We start from the raw sequence: 16,064 nt of genomic DNA, 5'->3' as shown, positions 1-16,064 counted from the left end.
TTTGGGTGGTCCCCAGGGCCACAGGCCTAACCACAGCACTCTTCACCGCTCCCAGTCCTTCCCCAGGCACCGAGGCTTAGAACAAACTGCCCTGTGGGCTGGCCTGGCTCCCAGCATCCTTCCAGCCGCTGGCCAGACCCCCTGACAGCTGTCAGCGGGTCCCCCCCACAGCCCCCACCCAGTGGGCTCCATTCCCAGGGCCTGTGGTTTGTCCCCCCAGGCCCTCCGGGTCCCATGGGCTTGTGGTCTGCCCCCTGCCCCCCTCCCCCCACCCCCATAGCCAAGGTCAAGGAGGCAGCCCATGGGGGCCCGGAGTAGGGGAGGCACTGGCCCGCCCCCGTGGAGAGGATGGGGAGGGTGGAGCTGTGGGAGTTTCACTGGTTTAAAAATACACAGAGGAAGCGAGCGGCAAGAGGGTGCAAGAAAGGGGAAGGGGAGGTGAGGGAAGAATCTCAACGTTGATGTCCGGAGTCGAGAGCAGCCACTTGCCCGCTGGCCAGGGGCTTTACACGACCCGCCAAGATGACGGAGGGACCCAAGAAAGCCAGCAAAAAGTTCAGTGAGTGCAGGGTGCCCTTTGCACTGCCCTTCATCTCTCTGTCTGTCCATCCATCTCAGTCTCTCTCTGCATTGCTTATCACTGTCTGGTTTCTGTTTCTCTTTCTGTCCATCTCTATCCCTCTCTGGAGTTCTCTGCTTCTGGGTTTCCTTGACGCCTTCCCTCTGTCACTCTGGCCCCATAGCTCTCTCTGTCTCTAGCTGGTTTGGTTCTCCATCTCTGCTCTGCCAGTCTCTGTTTCTCTGTCTCACCATTTGTGGGTGTGACCATCTCTGGTTTCCTTGGACCTCATGGGGCCGGGCAAGGGAAGACCTCCACATGCTCCACGCCCTGCCCCTGGAATTGGTTCACACGGGGGCTCAGTTGGAAGTTACTGGGGCCGGAGTGGGTATGGGTGCACCAGGAGAAGCTGCCCCATGTCCCCACCAGCAGTGACGCTGGGACCCAGGGCAGCTCGATGAGGGGTCACCCTGACCAAGGCTCCGTTTCCCCAAGTCAGTCTCCTCCGGGTCTCAGCCAACTTTTGCTTCCCCTGAGCCCTTCAACTTGACCGTTGACAGCACAGGGGAGGTGGTGGGTGGGGGTGTGCAGGGCCAGGATTAAGATGCATTCCACAGATGAAAATACTGGGCCCCAGAGATATGCTTTGAATCATATGGGGCTGCCCAGCAGGGCTCAATCCCATGTTCCTGGACTCACCTCGGTTTCCCTCTCTGTCCCACTACTGTTTCCTCCAGATCCCCCAGTGCCCAGGAGACAGCGGTTCTTGGCCCTCCTCCTGGCAATTGGCACAATTCCACCCAGCGGTATAGCTTTCTTAGAGCAGAGCCTCAGAACTTTCTGACAGTGTTTGTCAGGAGGCAGAGGCTAAGACAGTCGAGGGTGGGCAGGGCTGGGGGGAAAGCCCCAGAACACTGACCCCAGCAGTCCAGAGCCCTGAGCCCCTCATCAGGGTTCAGCCTTGCTGTGTGACCCTGGGCAAGTCCCTCCCCTCTCTGGGCCTCAGTTTCCTCTCTCATCAATGGGGGCATCGTGGTGAGGACCTGAGGAGGCAGAGGGTACCTAGGAAGTGGAAAATGCCAGAGTTTTTCCTTTTCACTCGCCTGGAGGCCATAGGGTTGTCAGAGGGTGGTGGCTTAGAGGAGGGACAGTCCCACAGCTGGGGGCAAGGAGGAGGGAACTCACAGGCACCCCTGCGGAAACGAGGAGATGGTATCACCCAAGCCCTGCCGCCTGAGTCCCCACCGTGGGCTCAGCTGACAGGAAGGACAGAACCTCAGAGAGTGGGCCCCCCAGGCTCCCAACAACCCCCTTCTCATTTCATCCCCTGTCCCCCGTGCTCAAACGGCCCCTCCTCACTCACCCCACCCCACGACCACACAAACATGCTTCACCTGCCCACCATGCCACCTCGGGCGGGTCTTCCCACAGCTCTGACCTCCACTTCGTTATCTGCAGAAAAGGGAAATTAAGCTTGTGTCATTGAGTTATGCTGGGAACTCAGTGATGTAATGCATGAAGCATAGCTGACCAATGCAGAGGCGTTCACTGCAATCATCGTCATTGCCTTCATAACTTCTCCAGGATATTCTGGGTGCCGGGCACCGTATTAAGTCTGTTATTTACATGCTTTCCTGCAGTTCTGCTGTCCATAGGAGGTGGGCACTACAATCTCTATTTTGCTAATGTGGAGAATGGGGCTCAGTAGGGTCAAGTGACTTGCCGAAAGCACACAGCAAGGATGTGGAAGAGCAGGGACGGTCGCTCAGGTCTGTGTGACTCTAGAGCTGCGCGTTGTTCTACGGGAACAAAGGGAGTGTCAGAGAAGCCCTGACCCTCCTTGAACCCTCAGTCAGAAGAACGACATGTATTTTTTATTATTGCTGCTGGCATTAACTCATGTCTTCCCCTTGCCCTCCCTCCCCCCACTTCCTCTGCCAGAGTTCTTCAAGTTCAAGGGCCTCGGGAGTCTCTCCAACCTCCCTCGGTCTTTCACCCTGAAACGGTCCTCAGCCTCCCTCGGTGTCCGGTCCCACCTGGAGCAAGACACCTTTGAGGCTACACAGGATGACATGATGACTGTCCCACAAAGCCCCCCAGCCTATGCCCGCTCCAGTGACATGTACAGCCACATGGGCACCATGCCTCGCCACAGCACCAAGAAGGCTCGTGATCAACAGGCTACCCAGGAGACCAAGGAGGTGGGCTCTGAATCCCACCTGGTGCCCCAAGATCTGCCCAACCCTCCAGGCCTGGAGGCCGCCAAGGAGGTGGTGGTGGGGACCAATGCCCCCCTGGAGGACACCCCAGCAGTGGGACCCAACCCTTCCGTAATGGGCCCCACGGGAGAGCCTGAGGATCCCAGCGCAGACAGAAAAGAAGAAAGAGCTCCCAGGAATGTGCCTCCGGAAAGGTAGGTGCCCACAGTGGGGTGGGGTGAGAGTGGAATCTGCGGGAAGGGTGCCTCCAACCTCCTGCCAATAGAGCCTGGAGAGGAGCCCCCCCCCCGCCAAAACACACTTCAAGGGGAAATAAAAACTCTACACATGAACCAAGTGCTTACTACAGACCAGGCACTATGCTTAGTCTTTCACTTGCAATTAATTCTCAACAAAACAAAACAAAAACAACTGGGGAGGAGATTCTGTCATTTCCATATGACGGATGAGGAACCGAAGATTCAGAGAGGCAAAGTCATCTGCCCCAGGCAGGTTGCACATCTGTCAAATGACAAAGTGGAGATTTGAACTCACCCTAGGCAGCCTCCAGGAGCCGGCTGAGCCCCAAGCCCAATCCTGGATCCCTGCCCAGGACCCCCACACCCAAATCACCTTTAGTTCTGCTGGACAACACTGCTCCCCCTGGTTGCCACTTCACTTGGTTATAGGGTGAGCTGAGTTCATGAAAAAATACACATAGTGATGATATGACCCTAGCACCCATTCTACTGGGTGTCAAAACATATGTTACTCACCGAACGCTCTGTAAAAGCATTTATCATTATATCATGAGACCCATCTTACAGATGGGGAGACTGAGACTCAGTCAAGGTAGTAGAGCTGGATTTGAGCAGAAACTGCCCGCCTCCAATGGCTGCACACTCATCTCTCACATTGTACCCACCACCTTCTAAGCTGTACAGCTGTGTGCTTCATGCCCTTGGGAGACCCCTCAATCTCAACCACAGGAGTCTCCAGCTCTTCAACCCTCAGACCCTGGGTCTAAACCACACTGGTCAGATGTACTTATTGAAATAAAGAGGGGAAAAAACCCCAGCTGAGCAAAAGTAACTCTAGGGCCAGTTCTGAGACCTCTCTGGAATGGCTTTGCCCTGAGACACCAAGCACAGTTTCTGTGTGCTGGGGTAATTGAGTCTAGACCTCTGTTCAATGGGGAGCAAGACTTTGTAAAGTTTCAGAATGAATCTAGTCCAGACTCTGCCTCTTACTGACTGCATGACCTCGGATAAATCTGTTTCCTTTTCTGAGCGTCCGTTTCCTCAGCTGATAAATGGCATAATGATAGCACCTACCTTGTAGGGCATGATGAGAATCAAGAGTCACATACAGGACTTTTAAAATCTTAGCACAGTGCCTAGCACACCACTAACAGTAAATGTTTTTCCATCATCCCTGGCTGTTCCAGGCTGCTGTCTTGTGCCGTCCCCTCCTTAGTTCAGCCTCATTTGAGCGTGGAAGAGCAAGGATTGTATGCAAGGGAGAAGGCCTGATAGGTTCTGGGGCGTTCTGAGGCAGCCTAGGGCCTGAGACGTGCCTTGTGAGTTTGCAGGAAAGGGGCGGGTGGAGCGGCGTGTCTGGGGGCGTGGCCTTTTCAGGCTGCCAGGCGGACTGCTGAGGGAAGGTGCTGTTGGAACGGGGCGGGTCAAGCCAGAGGGGTGTGTCCGGGGGGCGTGGCCTTCCCGGCCTTGGACGCTAAAAGATGGGGGTAGGGGGAGGAGCGAGACAGGAGGCGGAAGGGCGTTCCCGAGGCGGGGCGTGTCCTTCCTAGCGGGAGGTGTCGGCTGTGGGGCGGCCCCCGGCAGAGGGCGAGGGGCGTGCCCGGGGCGTGGTCTACAGGTCAGGCTCCGCCCCCGGAGTACGGCTCTGCGCTTCAGAGCTCCCTGGCCTGAGAAAGGCGGGAGCCCTCGGGCTGAGGAGGTACCCGGGCTTCAGGCAGTGACTGCGGGGGAACCATGACTGCAGTGGGACGAAGATGTCCGTCACTGGGACCCAGAGGGTGAGTGACCGAGCTGGGCCTGAGGAGGGCATGCGGGGATGACAATGGTTTGAGGGGAAATCGGTGCCCCTGCGGCAACCAACATACCAGGATGCCCGTTAGCATCAGGGACTTTTAAACTTTCTTTTGGTGTAATTCTGTCCCTGCCTTGCCCTCGCACAGGCTGGGTATTTACTCCTCACAACAGCCCCGGAAGAGGGGCACGTTTATCATCCCCATTTTACAGATGAGTAAAGGGAGATTATTTGCCCGGTTCTCCACAGTAGTGAAGGTTAGTTAGACCCAGGGTTTAACTCCACCTTCCTGGACCATGCCCTTAAAGGCTGGGCAGCCTGTTCCCCTCCCACAGGGCCAGGGCCTCTGGGAAGGATGGTCCTGAGAAACCTTGAGAATGCCAAGTCTAGGACCCAGCCTTCCTCCTCTGTGGGCAGGGGCCCTGGTGGTCCTGGCAGTGCCTCCAGCATCAGGCCTGGCCTAGAGCTGGTGGAGGAAGTAGAGAGACTGCCCTCCATCCCCCAATCATCCAGAGTGTCCAATGGTCCTGAGGTGGGGTCAGGTTAGCAGATCAGATTGAGCCCCCTCCTGGTGTCCTGAGACCCAGTGTCCCCACTTGCCCTCCAAGCCAAGCAGGAGGCTAGAAATGAAATGTTTCTTCCAGGAGTCCCTGAAGCCCAGCCCTGTGTCCCAGAGTCAGGAGAGCTGCTTTGCCTGTGTGATCTCAGATTTGCCCTGCCCTACTCTGGGCCTTAGACCTCCCCAGCAGCCCGGATGGGTCTGGGATGATCTCTGAGGGTACATCCAACCTGGAGAGGAGGGCATTTGAGAATTGCCACTGAACAAGACCGGGGCCCCATTCCCCAGTGTCCCAAGGGGGTCATCTCAGTGGCTGCTCAGGGAGTGGTCTAAGCTCGGGTAGATGGTGTCCCTCCCCTACCCCCTGGGAGGCAGGGTACACCTGGAGCAGAAGGAAGGAAGGGGAAGAGGTGAAACTGCAGGAGTTTCCTGGTGCCCTGTTCTCTGCCGAGATCGTGGGGGATGAGGAGGAAGGAGGGAGGAGGGGCCAGGAGCAGAGGGGGTGAAGAGCCCTTAGCGCCCAGAAAGGACAGCACCAGCCTAGCCTCACCCTACCCCTAGCACCTCAGCCTTCTGCAGGGAAATAGCAGCTCCAGAGAGCCCTGACGACCCTCCTCTGCAGTCCCTGTTAAGGAGGAGGAAGGGGAGGCCCAGTGAAGGAAGGGAGGCCCCAACACCTTCCATCCAGACCCATGCCCACACACAGGAACTTTTAGGCCAGGGTCCTAGAAGAGGGGGTCAAGACCTGGCTCATAACTGGCCAGTCCCTGCTTGAAGCACCCAATGGGTGCCACTTACCACACAGGCCATGTGAAAGGAAACTTCTGTTTGCTTCATTTTACCGGTGAAAAGGCCAAGATTCAGAGGCGGGAAGGGATTTTCCTGGGGTCACAGAGAGATGAGGTGTCAGAGCCTAGACTTGATCCCAAGTCACTAGACCACATTTTACCTCCTGCAAATAAAAATCTCAAAGCCATTTCTACCGTTATTTAAATGACTTCCCTTAAGCCCCTGGAAGAGAGATAATGGGAGCCCACTTTACAGATGAAGACATTGAGGTTTTGTGAGGTTACTAACCTGCTCGAGATGACACATTTAGTTGAGCTGGAATTTCACTCATTTTAATATTTACTGTGATGCAACTATGCCCTAGATACTCTTCTAAGTTTTGGGGAGACAGCAGTGAGCACAGCAGACAAAACCCTGCTATCATGGAGCCTCCGTTCCAGTGTGGGGGGAGACATGATAAGACAAGTTATATGGTTCAGCAGAAGAGAAAAGTGCTGGGAGAAATACTGAAACCAACCAGGGGTATGCCTGGTGGTAGCAGTTTAGGAAGGTAAGCCAGGAAAAAGGTCACCTTGACGTGATGTTTGAACAAAGGGATGTGGGAACAAACCCTCTCAATATCTGGGGAAGAGTGTACCAGGCCAAGGGAACAGCAGGTACAAAGGCCCTGAGGTAGGAGGGTCCTTGGCATGTTTGAGGAGCAGCTGGGACCCACAGTGGCTGCAGGAGAATAAGATGGGGGGCCGGGGGGGAGGGTGGAGTGGTGGGAGGCGAGGCCAGAGAGGAAATGAGTTCAGATAATGGAAGGCCTGGAAGGCCCGGCAAGGACTGGGCTTTGATTCAGCGAGAAGCAGCCATTGCTGGCCTTGAGCAGAGGAGGGCCTCATTCTGACTTATGTTTTACGAGGACCTCTCCTTTGAGGAGGGTTTGAATGCACTTCTCCTCATTGTAAAGTGTCACACCCAAGCGTCCTTCCCTCCCTGCCAGATCACAGAGACCCAGACCCCTCCACCCCCCACTCCCACAGCTGTTCAGAAGGAGATTGGGAGAAGGTGCACCCCATAGGGCAGCCAGGGGCACCCTGCATGGCGGGTGCCCCAGCCCTGGTGCCAAGCACTAAGAACAGGCCAAGAACCACCCCCACCCCCCCCCCGCAACTCTCCACCCCATCCCATTTCCTTTTGGAATGTTGATTCTGGTCCAAGAATTTCCAACACTCCCCAGAGTCCCACGACCCTCTCTCGGCCCTTGCAGAGTGACGTCAGCTGCTGGGCATCTGGTAGTGATTACCCACCAGGGGAGGGGGCTGTGGTGGGCCCAGCCTGTTCGGCCTGGTCAGGCTCTGGGCGGCTGGTCCTTGTCTTCCGAAGGGGCCCAGCTGCTCTCAGCTCTCATTTCCTGTGGAGACTTTCTCACAGTCCTTGAGACCCCCGGATGCCTCAGGCTGTGGGAACTGCACTGGCTCAGGAAGGACGGGCTGTACCCCCACCCCCAGCTGGAGCCACATGCCCCGAAACCCTCAGGGGACCTTGCGTGCGGAATCCTGGACCTATGTGGAGTAGAGCTGGGGAGGAAGTTGGATACCTCACCGACTGGACGACATTGAGCAACTCCCTTGCCCTCTCTGGCCCTCAGTTTCCCCATCTGTAAACTGGGGACAATAATAGCACCTGCTTCACAGGGTCATCTTGAGGACTAGCTGAGGTCCCGGGTTTGGCCCAGGGAAGAACCAGCACACAGGAGCTGCTCTAGCTACCACCGCGCCCGTGTTCTAGAAGAGTTCACTGAGGCCCAATGAGGGGGACTTGCCCAGGGTCACACTGCTTCCTCCCGCTCAGCGGAGGGCCCTCTCCAGAGCCAAAGAGGGTCCTCTCTCCTCCCATCCCTGCTCCATTTCTTCTTCTTGACATAGCTTTTGGGCTCCTAGTCCAGTTGAAATATTATTTCTCTTTGCCCTCCCCTCCCCACCTTCTCCTCATCTCTACCCCGGAGTGGTCCCCTTTTCCCAGGGGAGCCTGCCTCGTGCAAGGAACAAAGCAGATCTAGTCCGAGCAGCTGTGTGTCCTGGATCAAATCACAAACTTCAGTGTTTTCCTTTATCAAGGGCATGGCGGTCAGTGCTCCATACATGCCCTCCCCTTTTGCATATCAGTTAGTAGCTCTCGGGGCTCAGAATCCTCAGCTCTGCGCTGGGAAGAATGGCCCCCCTCTGCCCTATCCTCACAGGGCTGGTACCCTTTCTGGACACCTGCCGGCAAGCTCACTGCTGTCCAGAAGACTGAGGGCACAGAATGGTGGAGAAGGAGCAGGGATGTCTTCAGGACAGTGGTGGCCCATCTTACAGGAGGCAGGGCAGGGCAGGGCAGGGGCTAAAGCCAACAGCCTTCCTGGCAGAGAACCCCAAAGGCCCCATAGCAGGGTATGCAGGGAAAGGCAGGGGTTTCTTTCCCTGCGCCTGGGTGGCTCAGTCGGTTAAGTGTCCAACTCTTGATCTCAGCTTAGGTCTTGATCTCAGGGTCATGAGTGCAAGCCCCACGTTGGGCTGTGTGCTGTGAAGCCTACTTAAAAAAACAAACAAAAACCTAAGGAGCACAGAGCAGTGTTGTTTCTCTGCCGGGGTGAGTGACGATTGGAGTGAAGGGTGGAAAGAATCTCAGGCCTCAGGAGGGGCAGGATGGGAGATCTCCATGGCTGGGAGCTTGGGCAGCACGAGGAGGCACACGGGTCTGGGAACTCTGCACCCTTCCTTCTCAGGATCCTCGTGGCCTCTCCGGGAAGACAGTTTTGTCCTTTTTCCAGGAGAGGCACTTGGACATCAGAGAGGTGAAGGCAGGGGAAAGCAGAGAAGCAGGAGGCAGAGGTTGGGGAAGTGTCCACTTGAGGCCACGTGGCCAGGCCTGGAGGTCCAAGGGAGCCAGCTGGGGGTCAGAGAGAGGGTAGATGGGCCACCGGCCTGTCTGCAGAGGGCAAGGCTGCCCATGGCAGGGGAGGGCCAGGGTGGAAGGGGACTGCAGCTGCTATCTACTGCCCCTCCTCCAGGATCCCTCGGGAGCCTTGCCCTTTCTCCTGGGCCGGGTCGGAGGCCCTGAAGGTAGAGCTCAGATCTGGACCTGTGTTGGGGAAATAAAGGATCATGGGCTCTAATAACTGCTCATTAATCCAATTAATTAAGCTAATGTATGCAATAAGCGGCATCAGTTATCAGAACAAATCAGTTAATACAGGCAATTAAAAGGGCTGGTTATTTGAATAATTAATGTGGCTGATTAATGGGACTGATTTAGCTCAATTGTCAGTATTATTTATTAATTGATTTCACCACAAATATTAGAGAGGAAGTGCCTTTTTAAGTACATAAAATTAAAAAAAAATAATTAATTAACGGAGCTGAGTTTTTAAAAATGGAAGCTTTGATTCCTGAATTTGATCATAACAATGGGAGGGAGAATGTTCTAGAAATCTCCAAGCAAAGTGAGATCTGAAAACCAAGTAGAAATTTCTCTGGCCTAAGGGAGAGAGGACGTTCCAAGCAGAGGGAACATCCTGTGCAAAGGCCCTGAGGCTGGAGGGGGCAGAGGTCTTTGGAGGAAGTGCAAGCAGACTGGAGAGCAAGGAGCAGCCATCCCAAGGAGGGATGGCTGACCGTGCCAGTCACAGAGAACTGAGCCATGAGAACCAGACTTTGTGCCCAGGGTTGCATGGAGATGCTGTGTGACATTTGTTCACTCCAAAAAATCTTTATGGGGTGCCTGGCACTGTTCTAAGCAGATCCCAAGTCCTGTCCTTGTGGAGCTTATGTTCTAGTAAGAGAAGATAGTCAATGCATGGCAGGTCACATGAAGTGCCACAGAGAAAAACTAACCAGGGAAGGGAGGTAGGGAATGTGGAGTGGGTCACACTTTCAGATGGGTGGCAAGGGAAGGCCTCACTGAGAAGGGGACGTTTTAGTAAAGATCTGATGGAGGGCAGGGAGAGAGCTCAGTGGTATCGGGAGGGAAAGTATTCCAGCAGAGGAGGGACAGAAAGTGCAAAGGCCCTGGGGTGCCTGGGTGGCTCGGTTAAGCCCCGCGCATCTGGCTCTGTGCTGACAGGGCAGAGCCTGCTTGGGATTCTCTCTCTCTCTCTCTCTCTCTCTCTCTCTCTCTCTCTCTTTCTCTCTCTCTCTCTCTGCCCCTCCCCCCATCTCAAAAATAAATAAACTTAAAACATTTTTAAAAAGAAAATGCAAAGATCCTGAGGTGGGGACAAAATCCAGCAAGAAGCCCAGCCTGGCTGGAGCAGCATGAGTGAAGGGAGCAGGTTAGGACATGGGATGGGGGAGGTGGTGAGGACCCACTCTATAAGACTGTTAGGAGGACTTTGGCCCTTACTCTGAGTGACACTGGGGGGCCACTCCTGCGGGTTGAAGCATAGGAAATCCCAAGATCTGACTTCCACTTTAACAGGAATGCGCTGGTTGCTGGAGTGAGAACAAGTCACAGAAGACACAGAGGCAGGGAGGCCAGTGCTGAGGTGGTGGCAATAGTCCAGGCAGGTGATGGCAGTGGATCGGAGGCAGACATTACGTTTGGGAAATCCTAGAGTCTTGCGGAGGGGCAGAGTGAGGTGATGGGGACTGAGTGCGGCCCAGCTTCTTGGGTCTCGGCCTCTGCCCTGAGCTCCCCTGTTGGCTCGGACCCCCCAGTCCACTTGATCCTTGGTGCAGGCACCCCCTTCTCCAAGGCTCTCCTCCCTCGCCCAAGGGGAAGTAGACAGGAAGGAGGGAGGAAGCACTGGGGCGATCCCAGTGTCCTGTCCAATCTTTTCCCAGCAGCGAGCGGATTTCCGGGACTGAATAGCCGGAAACTCTGGGATGGGACACCTCACCCGGGAAAAGCTGGCAGAGGTGAGCGGGGAGGAGGGGTCCCCACTCCAGCTGGCTCCCACAGCTGCTGGACGGAGGGAACCAAATTGGCTTTGGAAAACTGCTGTGGCTGTGGCTGGGGTGCAGCTTGAGAGGCTATGTTTTTTGTTTTGAAGTTTATTTACTTTGAGAGAGAGAGAGAGAGAACAAGCAGGGGAGGGGCAGAGAGAGAGGGAGAGACAGAATCTTAAGCAGGCTCCATACTGTCAGTGCAGAGTACGACACGGGACTCAAACTCGTCAACCGTGAGACCATGACCTGAGCCGAAACCAAGATTTGGACGCTTAAAAGACTGAGCCACCCAGGCGCCCCGAGAGACTATGTTTTTAAGTCAGGAAGGACTCTGCAAGAGGGAAAGTTAGCAGTGGGGTTGCTAGAATGTCAGAAGAGGGAGGCCTGTCAGACAACCTCTCACCGAGGAGCCCTGTGGCCCCAGGAGCAGGGGGGGAGCCCTGTGTGGATTTCTGCCCTGGGAATGCACACCTTACCCATGATATTTTAAGCTCAGATTTTGTGTGTTGTCTTAAATTAAATGTATTTTATTAAATTTAATACATTTACACGCCAGGCACTGTGCTGGGAGCTTCGCCATGAACGAGGCAAAGTCAATGCCCTCATGAAGGTGTCGGGTAATTAACAGTCAACAAATAAATGTAAAATGATCATTGCAGGCAGAGACTGAGGAAGATAAAGCAGGGTTGAGGCCAGGGAGTGAAGGACCAGGGAGGGTGGTCCGGGAAGGCTTCTCTGAGGAGGCGTGTTAAACAGAGTCCTAAATAAACGAGGGGGAGGGGCAAGCTGCATGGAGATCTGGAGGAAGGGCATTCCAGGCAGAGGGAATATGCTCCTGGTAGCAAGAGTGAGCTTGGTGACGAGGCCAATGTGGCTGGGGCAGAATGAGGGACAGAATAAATGAGGGAGGCAGGTTGGGGGTCAGCAAGGTGGGTGGTTGGGGGCCTCCAGGTTACACAAGGCCTTGTAGGTTGGGGAACGTATGACCTGCTTTATGCTATTTTTTTAATTTTTTTTTAATGTTTATTCATTTTGGAGAGAGACAGAGAGACCGAGACAGAGCGCGAGTGAGGAAGGGGCAGAGAGGGAGACACAGAACCCAAAGCAGGCTCCAGGCTCGGAGCTGTCGGCACAGAGCCCGATGCGGGCCTCAAACTCACAAACTGCTAGATCGTGACCTGAGCCGAAGCCAGACGCTCAACCGACTGAGCCACCCAGGCGCCCCTGTGGCTGTTTGTCTGGCATAATGAGGGCACCTCTTTACTCTCACAAGGGAAGAAAAGTTCTGGTTTGGGTGAAAAATGACATGCCCAGCCATTTGCAAGTTACAGAGAGGTGTTTACATCTTGTTCCATGAGAGGAGGGAGCCCAGGGCGGGTGGGGGTGCTGTGTGCACCCGTGACCGGCTTAGGTTTTCACCTGAGGGCCACTGGGGGTGGGGTGGAAGCTGAGAGCCTGTGAGAACAGACAGAGAGCCAGCGAGAAGGCTGCCGTGGGCTCCACAGAGGACCCGGGGCTCCTGGACGAAGCGAGCGTTGCCTCTTGGAGAGAAGTGGTCAGGATCTATTTTGAAGGCAGAGTCGCAGGATTTCCTGACGGGTTGGGTGTGGGATGTGACTGGAAGAAGAGGCACAGATGACTGCAGATTTTTTCTTGCCAAACAAAGCAACAAGGATACAGCTGACATCAACTGAGATGGGAAACGGATGTGGGGAGCAGGGGTGTGGCCGCTGGGGGCGGGTAGCAACAGACCTGCTTTGGATAAGACAAGTCCAAGATGACTTCAGACATCCAAGGGGCCACGCTAAGGGGACAGGTGGGTTTGTGAGGCTGGTGTTAAAGGGGCAGTTCCAGGCTGCATCAGAGAAGAGATGGCATTTAAGGTCAAGGACCCAGGGGAGGTGGCTCACAGCGTCCCCCACGAGGAAGGTTAGTAGCTGTCTGGCACCTGGGAAAGCTAGCCACTCCTGGCCTCTGGCCTCTCCAGGTCCCATCCCAGCCACCCTGAAGGCTGGGGGATCCACTCCACAGCCCACAGTCACCAGCAACAGCACCACACTGTGTTGCTGAGCCGGCCACTCTGCCCAGGAAGAGCGTGCAGGGTGGTGGTGGGGGGAGAGGAGGCTGAGCCCCAGCCTGGGGCCACCAGTATTTGGAGTGGAGAGGGACGAGAACACTTGGATGCTCTGAAGCTGGGTGAAGACAGTGATCTGGGAAGTATGGAACATTTATCAGCTCCTGGAGTCCTGGCGACAACCCAGGGAGGCAGAGGCTGTCATTATCCCCAGTTCTCAGGTAGGACCCCCCCTCCCCAGCCCACCACTGCCCCAGAGAGGTAAGGGGATTTGTGTGGGGTCGCACAACTGGAGAGTGAGCGCTGTCAGCTGCAATGCCCCCCTCCTGGCTTCAGGATTAGCCCTCTGGGGCCTTGAGGGCCAGATGCTGGCACCAGGCAGGTGGGAAGAAGCTGGCAGCTGGGGATCCAGGTAGGGCTGGGTACACTCAGCTCTCTTCTCTCCTTCCAGGGCTGCTGGAGAACCAGAGGCTGGCGGGGACTATGTGAAGGTAAGAGGGGCTGGGCAGGGGACACTGGACAGCTCAGAGCCTGTTCCACGAAGGGCAGAGTTCTTTTCTGAGCCTTGTTGGGAGCGGGACCTCACTGCCTGTTCCCAGGAGGAGAGGGTCTCGGGGTCGGCGCGGAGCTTGGGCTCTGGTTTCACTCCCGAGGACCTTCTTCCCATGCCATTGTCTCCCAGCCCCAAACACAGGACACCCCACTGTTTGTTACCACCAGACCCCACCCACCTGCCAGCTGGACAGGGCCCGGAGGATGTCTCCCTACACAGACCGCGGAGCCCCAATCCCACGCGGTCTCTGAGCATGTGCTGATGTTGAGAGGTGGGAGGAAGAAAAGGTGCCTCAGTTTTCATCACAGATCATGGATGCAGCTCATGTTTGCCACACACTTAATTTGTCCCGGGTGCTGGGAATGTTGAGAATGCAGTTTTGAGACGATGATGATAACGAGAGTAACTTTACGTCTTGGGTGCCTACTGTGTGCAGAGACCTGTGCTGGCTGCCAGCACCGGAAGGGAGACAGTTATGAGCTCTGTACATGAAGGAGGTCTTTGACTTCTTCCCTCATCGCTGGGCAGGGAAGGTCTTCCTGTGTACTCATCTACGTTTGGGAAACTTGGGGCCCAGACATGCACAGTGATTTGCCCACAGCCACACACCGCTACCACAGGGCAGAACTGAGATTGCAGTTCAAATCTGAGAGACAGAGACTGAGCGAGGGAGGAGCAGACAGAGAGGGAGGCACAGAATCCGAAGCAGGCTCCAGGCTCTGAGCTGTCGGCACAGAGCCCGACGCGAGGCTTGAACTCACGAACCGTGAGATCGTGACCTGAGCCAAAGCAGGATGCTTAACCAACTGAGCCACCCAGGCGCCCCTGCTATCCAATTTTATCTGATGCCAAGGCCACGGACAAAGTCCTTGGCCTTCCGCCTCCGGGAGCACCCGCACTGGGCCAGGCTGCCTGCTGAGTACGGAGCATACAGCAGAGGCAGGAGGTCCAGGTTTTGTGTTCAAAGGGCTCCTGGTCCACATGGGGACCAGGACAAAATCATACAGAGTGGTTTGGGCTTTTGTTTTGTGATCCAGCAGACCCAAATTTTAGTCCCAGATCTGCCACTTACTTGCTACATGACTTTGGGTATGTGGGTCACCTCTCTGAGCCTCAGTGTTCACCTATGTGGTAGCAGAGGCTCCTCCCACCTAGGATTGCTGTGGGCTCAATGAGTCCATCCCCATAAGTAGGGTTGCTGGGCCTGGAATAGAGCAGGCTGGCCTGGCTCCTGACCTCAGGAACATTCCATCATCTGAGATGTTGCCTATAAAACTCTGTGTTTGTGACTAGTGAAGGAAGCTATTGGAGCTCAGGATGTAGGGGTGGGAGGTGGGGAGAGGGAGATCGAGGGAGGCTTTCTGGAGGAGGAAGCGTTGAAGCCAAGCCATTGGGGTTGACCAGGAATGTTCACCACAATCCTGTCCCCAGAGGAAAAGCTGAGAAGGAGCAAAGATAAGCAGAGATAGGCACTTGAGTGATCCAAGCAGAGGCAAGAGTGTGGGCAAGGGTCAGAAGGCAAGCTGGGTGAGCCCAGAAAGTGCAGCCCCGGGCTGCAGCAAGTTGAACTGGAGCTGCTCTGGGAATCTCGCCCTGGCTCCTTATCTAGAGCCCTTGCACCACAGAGGGACAGAGGCCTTAGGGAGAACTGGCACCAAAGCCAGTGGGTAGGACCCACAGGGCACACATTTCAGCAGCCCACAATTCTCAGTCACCTGGCAAGGTAGTGAGATCCCCATCACTGGTGGTAGTAAGATCCCTGTGAGGATTATTAACTTTGTATTTTTCCTTTAGTGTATGGGGCTAAAAAAAATGTATTTTAAAATATTATAAAAGAAATAATACCTGCTGACTGGAACTGATTAAACAGTTCTCTAACGGGTGCAGTCAAAAGAACATTAGGTTTAGCTTCAAGCCTCAGACGGTGGTAGAATCAATAGCCAGTTACCAAAAGTCCGTTCCTGCCCCGAGGCACTAGCTTAAGGAACTCCAGGGTTCTCAGACCCTGATGTGAATACTTTGATTCTAAAGCAAGGGTTCCCAAGTTCCAAGACCATAAAACTCCAAGCTCCCTGCTCAGAGCTTCAGATGTGTTTGCAGAAAAGAATCAAACAACTGAAGCCCAGCGAGGTGGACTCACATCCCTAATGTCACACAGCCTGTCACAAGGATTTGTACCTTAGGCCTGACTGATGCAGAGTCAGCGATGACTCTCTTTAATCGCAGCACAAAAAGCCCCGGCAATAAGCTTGAAAATAGTAGCATGCATTTACTGAGCACTTACTTCATGCCTGGCAACTTAACGTGCATCAACTCAGCCGAGGCTCAGAAGGGTTGTATGAGGTCAGCACAGGTATCTTTTGC

The 16,064-nt window shown here is 55.0% G+C and overlaps 1 protein-coding gene across 6 annotated transcripts in view; it reads left to right on the top strand.

Moving 5' to 3' along the window:
• The first annotated feature begins 384 nt into the window (after positions 1–384).
• The window catches only part of SH2D3C (SH2 domain containing 3C), a 29,926-nt gene continuing 14,246 nt past the window's right edge, over positions 385–16,064 (top strand). For 3 of the 6 annotated variants that reach the window (XM_053908313.1, XM_019421055.2, XM_019421054.2), the window contains exons 1-3: positions 4,702–4,795; positions 13,599–13,638; positions 15,927–16,053. In XM_053908313.1, the coding sequence (XP_053764288.1) occupies positions 15,964–16,053 (90 nt within the window). In that variant the 5' untranslated portion in view covers positions 4,702–4,795; positions 13,599–13,638; positions 15,927–15,963. Of the gene's footprint in view, positions 560–2,500; positions 2,973–4,600; positions 4,796–13,598; positions 13,639–15,926; positions 16,054–16,064 lie in introns of those variants that run through there. The other 3 variants (XM_019421046.2, XM_053908314.1, XM_053908315.1) reach the window with 3 other exon arrangements.

This window comes from Panthera pardus, unplaced genomic scaffold (genome assembly GCF_024362965.1).
Source record: "Panthera pardus isolate Hobbes unplaced genomic scaffold, ASM2436296v1 HiC_scaffold_20, whole genome shotgun sequence".
Classification (NCBI taxonomy): Eukaryota; Metazoa; Chordata; class Mammalia; order Carnivora; family Felidae; genus Panthera; species Panthera pardus.
This window is presented reverse-complemented; position numbering and strand designations above follow the sequence as displayed.